The sequence below is a fragment of the Phyllobates terribilis genome, unplaced genomic scaffold (assembly GCF_046119375.1).
Source record: "Phyllobates terribilis strain yellow unplaced genomic scaffold, ASM4611937v1 Scaffold_2__4_contigs__length_985480577, whole genome shotgun sequence".
Taxonomy (NCBI): Eukaryota; Metazoa; Chordata; class Amphibia; order Anura; family Dendrobatidae; genus Phyllobates; species Phyllobates terribilis.
The window spans coordinates 942,737-952,379 of record NW_027362762.1 but is presented as its reverse complement, the minus strand read 5'-3'; the positions used below and the strand labels follow the sequence as shown (position 1 = coordinate 952,379).

General features: G+C 53.4%; 1 protein-coding gene across 1 annotated transcript; it reads left to right on the top strand.

Annotated features, from left to right (window-relative positions):
• Positions 1-3,285: 3,285 nt before the first annotated feature.
• On the top strand, positions 3,286-6,670 carry LOC141248575 (sialidase-3-like). The gene is made up of 2 exons (XM_073669378.1): positions 3,286-3,329; positions 4,407-6,670. Exon 2 carries the CDS (start codon positions 4,736-4,738, stop codon positions 5,279-5,281), a length of 546 nt encoding a protein of 181 aa, XP_073525479.1. The 5' UTR covers positions 3,286-3,329; positions 4,407-4,735; the 3' UTR covers positions 5,282-6,670.
• Positions 6,671-9,643: the final 2,973 nt, after the last annotated feature.

The window sequence follows — 9,643 nt, the reverse complement described above, 5'->3', positions numbered from 1 at the left end:
TATCACACAGGATAGGATTAGATACACGGCTCAGCAGACGGTATCACACAGGATAGGATTAGATACACGGCTCAGCAGAAAGTATCACACAGGATAGGATTAGATACACGGCTCAGCAGACGGTATCACACAGGACAGGATTAGATACATGGCTCAGCAGACAGTATCACACAGGATAGGATTAGATACACAGCTCAGCAGACAGTATCAGACAGGATAGGATTAGATACACAGCTCAACAGACGGTATCACACAGGATAGGATTAGATACACGGCTCAGCAGAAAGTATCACACAGGATAGGATTAGATACACGGCTCAGCAGACGGTATCACACAGGATAGGATTAGATACACGGCTCAGCAGACAGTATCACACAGGATAGGATTAGATACACGGCTCAGCAGACAGTATCACACAGGATAGGATTAGATACACGGCTCAGCAGACGGTATCACACAGGATAGGATTAGATACACGGCTCAGCAGAAAGTATCACACAGGATAGGATTAGATACACGGCTCAGCAGACGGTATCACACAGGACAGGATTAGATACATGGCTCAGCAGACAGTATCACACAGGATAGGATTAGATACACAGCTCAGCAGACAGTATCACACAGGATAGGATTAGATACACAGCTCAACAGACGGTATCACACAGGATAGGATTAGATACACGGCTCAGCAGACGGTATCACACAGGACAGGATTAGATACACAGCTCAGCAGACAGTATCACACAGGATAGGATTAGATACACGGCTCAGCAGACGGTATCACACAGGACAGGATTAGATACATGGCTCAGCAGACAGTATCACACAGGATAGGATTAGATACACAGCTCAGCAGACAGTATCACACAGGATAGGATTAGATACACAGCTCAGCAGACGGTATCACACAGGATAGGATTAGATACACGGCTCAGCAGACGGTATCACACAGGACAGGATTAGATACACAGCTCAGCAGACAGTATCACACAGGATAGGATTAGATACACAGCTCAGCAGACGGTATCACACAGGATAGGATTAGATACACGGCTCAGCAGACGGTATCACACTGGATAGGATTAGATACACGGCTCAGCAGACAGTATCACACAGGATAGGATTAGATACACGGCTCAGCAGACGGTATCACACTGGATAGGATTAGATACACGGCTCAGCAGACAGTATCACACAGGATAGGATTAGATACACAGCTCAGCAGACAGTATCACACAGCATAGGATTAGATACATGCCTCAGCAGACAGTATCACACAGGAGAGGATTAGATACACAGCTCAGCACACAGTATCACACAGGATAGGATTAGATACACGGCTCAGCAGACGGTATCACACAGGACAGGATTAGATACATGGCTCAGCAGACAGTATCACACAGGATAGGATTAGATACACAGCTCAGCAGACAGTATCACACAGGATAGGATTAGATACACAGCTCAGCAGACGGTATCACACAGGATAGGATTAGATACACGGCTCAGCAGACGGTATCACACAGGACAGGATTAGATACACAGCTCAGCAGACAGTATCACACAGGAGAGGATTAGATACACGGCTCAGCAGACAGTATCACACAGGAGAGGATTAGATACACGGTTCAGCAGACAGTATCACACAGGAGAGGGTTAGATACACGGCTCAGCAGACAGTATCACACAGGATAGGATTAGATACAGCTCAGCAGACAGTATCACACAGGATAGGTTTAGATACACGGCTCAGCAGACAGTATCACACAGGAGAGGATTAGATACATGGCTCAGCAGACAGTATCACACAGGATAGGATTAGATACAGCTCAGCAGACAGTATCACACAGGAGAGGATTAGATACACGGCTCAGCAGACAGTATCACACAGGATAGGATTAGATACACAGCTCAGCAGACAGTATCACACAGGAGAGGGTTAGATACACAGCTCAGCAGACAGTATCACACAGGAGAGGGTTAGATACACAGCTCAGCAGACAGTATCACACAGGAAGGGATTAGATACACGGCTCAGCAGACGGTATCACACAGGATAGGATTAGATACACGGCTCAGCAGACAGTATCACACAGGATAGGATTAGATACACGGCTCAGCATATAATGTATTTTTCTTGTTATTTTTCAGGACGTTATATGGGTAAAATGAACAGTTTCTGTCAGAACTACAGGAGCAAAAAATAATATAAATATTTTGATGGTGAAATAAAAATAATCTTCTGTATAAAGGAGGCGGCGGGGACCCACCGTCCAGATTCAGCGATTTATTTTTTATTCACTTATTTTTTTGCTGCATTTGACGTTTTTGGAACCAAATTTCCCCCAATGTCGTCCTGAGGTTTGTGAATTCTTGTGAATAATTAAGAATATCTTTATTTTTGCCTCTTTTTTTCTTGCAGGAAATTACAGGTTTTGGAAAATGAATAATTTTTTTTTTTTTTTCCCGTGTTCATAAAATCATCCCGGAGGGCGAGTCGGAGCGCGTTCACACAGGGGGAATCAGGCGCAGCCGTCTGGAAACCCCAAACTCCCTCCACAACGGCCAAACAAAAAAGTGATTAAAATGACACAAAAAATGCTAAATCCAGATCCGGGGACGCCGCGTCCGTCATGAATTGGGTCATTTTCGGGGATTTTTTTGAGCTTTTATTGTGTCGCCGCCATTAAATTTTTCTGAGCACAAAAAACAATCATAAAACAATGTCACAATCATAAGAAAGGCGAGAACGCTGTGAGAAAGCTAGGGAGACATTAACCTCACCCCGGCCGCGGCTTCTCGCACACGGAGACTATGGGATCATTTATGGTTTTTCCCACAGTTCACAGCAGTTAAAAAAAATATATGCTGTGTTTAGCCAATGGGGTGTGGCCACATGTGCTGGTAAAATTTCCAATATTTACAACTAGAAATTGGCAAATTGCAGCATAAATGATAAAAAGCCCTGAAGCATCTTGTGTAGAACGCTGCAGAATATGACAGCGCTATCTATAATGGAAATGATTGCTGTCCCGGCTGCGACCACCAGATGGCGATGTGAGTACACTCCTGTCCCCAATGTGACAGCAGCTGCATCCTATATACAGACGGCGCTGAGCCACGTGACATCGTAATGGTCTCACCACCAGAGGCGCCGCTGCTCCTCGCTGTCTGCCGCTCACTGCGGGCGCCATGTTTGCTGCGTCTGTACATAATATCCAAAGTCTCATGGTCTTCGGAAACATGGCCGCCAGCTGCTGATGATGAGACACTGCTGAACATCTAATTCATCGTGAACTTTGTACAGATCGGAACTGTAGGGAAGAAGGTGAGGAGCCAACAGCTGTGTATATACCACATAGAGGGGGCTGCAGAGTATCACAGCAGGGGCTTAGATACATCATACAGAGTGTTAGAGGATTAGATACACAGCTCAGCAGACAGTATCACACAGGATAGGATTAGATACACGGCTCAGCAGACAGTATCACACAGCATAGGATTAGATACACAGCTCAGCAGACAGTAGCACACAGGATAGGATTAGATACACGGCTCAGCAGACAGTATCACACAGGAGAGGATTAGATACATGGCTCAGCACACAGTATCACACAGCATAGGATTAGATACACAGCCCAGCAGACAGTATCACACAGGAGAGGATTAGATACACGGCTCAGCAGACAGTATCACACATGAGAGGATTAGATACACGGCTCAGCAGACAGTATCACACAGCATAGGATTAGATACACAGCTCAGCAGACAGTATCACACAGCATAGGATTAGATACACAGCTCAGCAGACAGTAGCACACAGGATAGGATTAGATACACAGCCCAGCAGACAGTATCACACAGGAGAGGATTAGATACACAGCTCAGCAGACAGTATCACACAGCATAGGATTAGATACACGGCTCAGCAGACAGTATCACACAGGATAGGATTAGATACACGGCTCAGCAGACAGTATCACACAGGAGAGGATTAGATACACATTTCAGCATCACACATGATAGGATTAGATACACGGCTCCGTGTCTCAGAATAGGATTAGATACTCGGCTCAGTGTCACAGGATAGGATTAGATACACGGCTCAGTATCACACAGGATAGGATTAGATACACGGCTCAGTATCACACAGGATAGGATTAGATACACGGCTCAGTATCACAGGATAGGATTAGATACACGACTTTGTATCACACAGGATAGGATTAGATACACTGCTCAGTATCACAGAGGATAGGATTAGATACACGGCTCAGTATCACAGGATAGGATTAGATACACTGCTCAGTATCACAGGATAGGATTAGATACACATTTCAGTATCACACAGGATTAGATACAGGTTGCTCTCGGCTGTGAGTCTCGTGTATCCGCTGTCCTGCAGGTTCGGGTACAGACATGTCGGGGGCGCTCTCTCTGGACTCGGTGACCCTGTTCCAGCAGGATCCTGGCGGTGTGACGTATCGTATCCCGGCTCTGCTCTTCTTCCCTCCATCTTCTTGGCCTTGGCGGAGAAGCGCTCGTCCCCCGATGATCAGGACGCCCTGTACCTGGTGGTGCGGCGCGGTCGGGTGCAGCGCGGGGAGGTGCAGGTACCGGCTCCTCATGTCACCTCTCCCTGCGTCTGATCTTGTGACTTTCCAACGTCTCCATCTGTTTTGCCTCCTTAGTAGGAAGACGCGATGCCGGTGAGCCACGCCAAGTTACCGGACCATGAACCCCTGCCCGCTGTACCATCCCGACACCGACACCGTCTTCCTCTTCTTCGTCTGTGTAAAAAGCGAAATCTCCGAGTTCCGGCAAATCATAACCGGCCAAAATGCCGCCCGGCTCTGCTACGTCACCAGCCGCGACCACGGCCAATCGTGGAGCCTACCGAAAGACGTGACGGAGGAGGTCCTGGGTGAGGACCTGAAGAGCTGCGCCACCTTGGCGGTTGGCCCCGGTCACGGCATCTGCTCTCCGTCGGGCAGGCTGATCGTGCCCGCGTACCTGTACTACATCCACTCCCGCGTCTGCGGCCTGCCCGTCCCCTGGAAGACCAAGCCCCACTCATTCATCTTCTACAGCGACGACCGCGGAGAGAGCTGGCACAAGGGCAGCGGGCTGTGGCGGCAGAAGACAGGGGAGTGCGAGGTGGCCGAGGTGACCTGCAGCAGCGGCAACGACCTCCTGTACTGCAGCGCCAGGACCGGTCAACGCTACGGGGTGGAGGCGACCAGCAGCCCCCAGTCCATGGAGTTCACAGATGCCCACTAAAATAAAAGCCTGTGTGAGCCGCCTCATGGCTGCCAGGGCAGTGTGGTGAGCTACAGGCCTCCGGAGGCAACTCAGGACGAGGCGGACGGCGGGGAAGAGTCGCCCCTTCAGCATAGCGTCACGTCCTGGCTCCTCTACTCCCATCCCACCAGCAGCCGGGGCCGCGTGGACTTAGGAGTCTACTTGAATAAATCACCCCTTGTGCCGTCCACCTGGACCCCACCGTGGGTCATCAACGAGGGTCCCAGCGGGTACTCGGACCTGGCGGTGTGCCAGGACACTCACTCCTTCGCCTGCTTATTTGAATGCGGAAAGGACGCGGCGTGTGAAAAGATCGTCTTCCGGAGGTTCACGATGGACGAGCTGCTGAACAATTCCTCTAAGCCCTAATCACGAGTGTCGGGGCCTCCGCCAAGTCTCCGGCTGCCAAAAGTAACTCAGTATAGGAATGCACTGAGTGACCACAAGATGGCGCCATCCACCACTCTCCTGACCCCCGATACACACTCTCATACTGCTCCTTAGATGGTGCCTGATCCCCCCACCCTGTAATTAGCAGATTCTGTCCACTCCTCTCTGTCATGGACGCCTTAAAAGGATCTTCCCATGAACTATATCATCCCCATCCATGTGTCTGATGCCGTCTCTGCCCAGCACCACCTCACCCTCCGGAGCCGTCTGCCCAGCAACTCCTCACCCTCCGGAGCCGTCTCTGCCCAGCACCTCCTCACCCTCCGGAGTCGTCTCTGCCCTGCACCTCCTCACCCTCCGAAGCCGCCTCTGCCCTACACCCCCTCACCCTCCGAAGCCGTCTCTGCCCTGCACTTCCTCACCTTCCAATTCCGACTCTGCCCTGCTCCTATTCACCGTCTGGAGCCGTCTCTGCCCTGCACCACCTCACCCTTCAGAGTCGTCTCTGCACAGCACCTCCTCATCCTCCGGAGTAGTCTCTGCCCTGAACCTCCTCACCCTCCGGAGCCATCTCTGTCCAGCACCTCCTCACACTCCGGAGCCGTCTCTGTCCTGCACCTCCTCACCCTCCGGAGTTATCTCTGCCCAGCACCACCACACGCTCTGAAGCCATCTCTGCCCAGCACCTCCTCACCCTCCGGAGTCGTCTCTGCCCTGCACCTCCTCACCCTCCGGAGTCGTCTCTGCCCTGCACCTCCTCACCCTCCGGAGTCGTCTCTGCCCTGCACCTCCTCACCCTCCGGAGTCGTCTCTGCCCTGCACCTCCTCACCCTCCGGAGTTGTCTCTGCCCTGCACCTCCTCACCCTCCGGAGTCGTATCTGCCATGCACCTCCTCACCCTCCGGAGTCGTCTCTGCCCTGCACCTCCTCACCCTCCGAAGCCGTCTCTGCCCTGCACCTCCTCACCCTCCGAAGCCGTCTCTGCCCTGCACCTCCTCACCCTCCAGAGCCGTCTCTGCCCTGCACCTCCTCACCCTCTGGAGTCGTCTCTGCCCTGCACCTCCTCACCCTCTGGAGTCGTCTCTGCCCTGCACCTCCTCACCCTCCGGAGTCGTCTCTGCCCTGCACCTCCTCACCCTCCGGAGTCGTCTCTGCCCTGCACCTCCTCACCCTCCGAAGCCGTCTCTGCCCTGCACCTCCTCACCCTCCGGAGTCGTCTCTGCCCTGCACCTCCTCACCCTCCGGAGTCGTCTCTGCCCTGCACCTCCTCACCCTCCGAAGCCGTCTCTGCCCTGCACCTCCTCACCCTCCGGAGTCGTCTCTGCCCTGCACCTCCTCACCCTCCAGAGCCGTCTCTGCCCTGCACCTCCTCACCCTCCGGAGTCGTCTCTGCCCTGCACCTCCTCACCCTCCAGAGCCGTCTCTGCCCTGCACCTCCTCACCCTCCGGAGTCGTCTCTGCCCTGCACCTCCTCACCCTCCGGGCCGTACAGCCGCCTCCATTCTGCTTTTTATGTGTTTTTCATCTGTTTCTTCTTATCTTTTGTTTAGATTTGTGATACATTTTTTTATGACATTTCTCTTCTGTAAATCTCTTTTTCCCGAGTAGTAATTGTTTTCTGATTACTTTCTGCAGCTCATTATCCAAAATAGTTCAGACCATCCTAAATATTGTCTGTTAGTGTAGCAGTAATGAGCGAGTACGACCTCTACACACAGAATACAGCCGTGGTCGTATCCAGACCCCACTGTTCTCCTTTAGACTCCCCTGTCGCTTTCAGACTTCTTTGTCCTCCTCCAGACTCCTCTGTCCTCCTCCAGACTTTTCTGTTCCCTTCAGTGCCCTATGTTTCCATTACCTCAGTGCATGTGACACCGCACAGTCTACAGATTTTTGTGAATGATGAAACTTTTCCTTTATCTACAATGTGCTGCCCCTTTAAATCTCTGCAGTGACTGTTAAAAGGATGAACCAGGGAGCTAATAAAGCTGAGACAATGTAAAGTACAATGACTTCTACTTTGTGTTAGAATTCCAGTGATTAGGGGGGTGCACAGAACAGGGGGAGGTCTGGTCCAGTACAGGGGGTGCACAGTACAGGGGGAGGTCTGGTCCAGTACAGGGGGAGATCTGGTCCAGTACAGGGGGTGCACAGTACAGGGGGTGCACAGTACAGTGGGGGGTCTGGTCCACTACAGGGGGGTGCACAGTACAGGAGTAGGTCTGGTCCAGTACAGGGGGGTGCACAGTACAGGGGGAGGTCTGGTCCAGTACAGGGGGGTGCACAGTACAGGGGGAGGTCTGGTCCAGTACAGGGGGGTGCACAGTACAGGAGAAGGTCTGGTCCAGTACAGGGGGGTGCACAGTACAGGGGGAGGTCTGGTCCAGTACAGGGGGGGTGCACAGTACAGGGGGAGGTCTGGTCCAGTACAGGGGGGTGCACAGTATAGGGGGAGGTCTGGTCCAGTACAGGGGGTGCACAGTACAGGAGAAGGTCTGGTCCAGTACAGGGGGGTGCACAGTACAGGGGGAGGTCTGGTCCAGTACAGGGGGGGTGCACAGTACAGGGGGAGGTCTGGTCCAGTACAGGGGGGTGCACAGTATAGGGGGAGGTCTGGTCCAGTACAGGGGGTGCACAGTACAGGAGAAGGTCTGGTCCAGTACAGGGGGGTGCACAGTACAGGGGGAGGTCTGGTCCAGTACAGGGGGGTGCACAGTACAGGGGGAGGTCTGGTCCAGTACAGGGGGTGCATAGTACAGGGGGGTGCACAGTACAGGGGGAGGTCTGGTCCAGTACAGGGGGTGCATAGTACAGGGGGGTGCACAGTACAGGGGGAGGTCTGGTCCAGTACAGGGGGGGTGCACAGTACAGGGGGAGGTCTGGTCCAGTACAGGGGGGTGCACAGTACAGGAGAAGGTCTGGTCCAGTACAGGGGGGTGCACAGTACAGGGGGAGGTCTGGTCCAGTACAGGGGGGTGCACAGTACAGGGGGAGGTCTGGTCCAGTACAGGGGGAGATCTGGTCCAGTACAGGGGGTGCACAGTACAGGGGGAGGTCTGGTCCAGTACAGGGGGAGGTCTGGTCCAGTACAGGGGGTGCATAGTACAGGGGGTGCACAGTACAGTGGGGGGTCTGGTCCACTACAGGGGGGTGCACAGTACAGGAGTAGGTCTGGTCCAGTACAGGGGGGTGCACAGTACAGGGGGAGGTCTGGTCCAGTACAGGGGGGTGCACAGTACAGGAGAAGGTCTGGTCCAGTACAGGGGGGTGCACAGTACAGGGGGAGGTCTGGTCCAGTACAGGGGGGTGCATAGTACAGGGGGAGGTCTGGTCCAGTACAGGGGGGTGCACAGTACAGGGGGAGGTCTGGTCCAGTACAGGGGGGTGCACAGTACAGGGGGAGGTCTGGTCCAGTACAGGGGGTGCATAGTACAGGGGGGTGCACAGTACAGGGGGAGGTCTTGTCCAGTACAGGGGGAGGTCTGGTCCAGTACAGGGGGGTTCACAGTACAGGAGGAGGTCTGGTCCAGTACAGGGGGGGTGCACAGTACAGGAGGAGGTCTGGTCCAGTACAGGGGGTGCACAGTACAGGATGAGGTCTGGTCCAGTACAGGGGGGTGCATAGTACAGGAGGAGGTCTGGTCCAGTACAGGGGGGTGCACAGTACAGGAGAAGGTCTTGTCCAGTACAGGGGGGTGCACGGTACAGGGGGAGGTCTGGTCCAGTACAGGGGGGGTGCACAGTACAGGGGGAGGTCTGGTCCAGTACAGGGGGTGCATAGTACAGGGGGAGGTCTGGTCCAGTACAGGGGGGTGCACAGTACAGTGGGAGGTCTGGTCCAGTACAGGGGGGTGCACAGTACAGGAGGAGGTCTGGTCCAGTACAGGGGGGGTGCACAGTACAGGAGAAGGTCTAGTCCAGTACAGGGGGTGCACAGTACAGGAGGAGGTC

What these genes read in the sequence shown, in the direction of transcription:
- LOC141248575 (XM_073669378.1), top strand. Translation starts at nt 4,736, where the DNA reads ATGAACCCCTGCCCGCTGTACCATCCCGACACCGACACCGTCTTCCTC.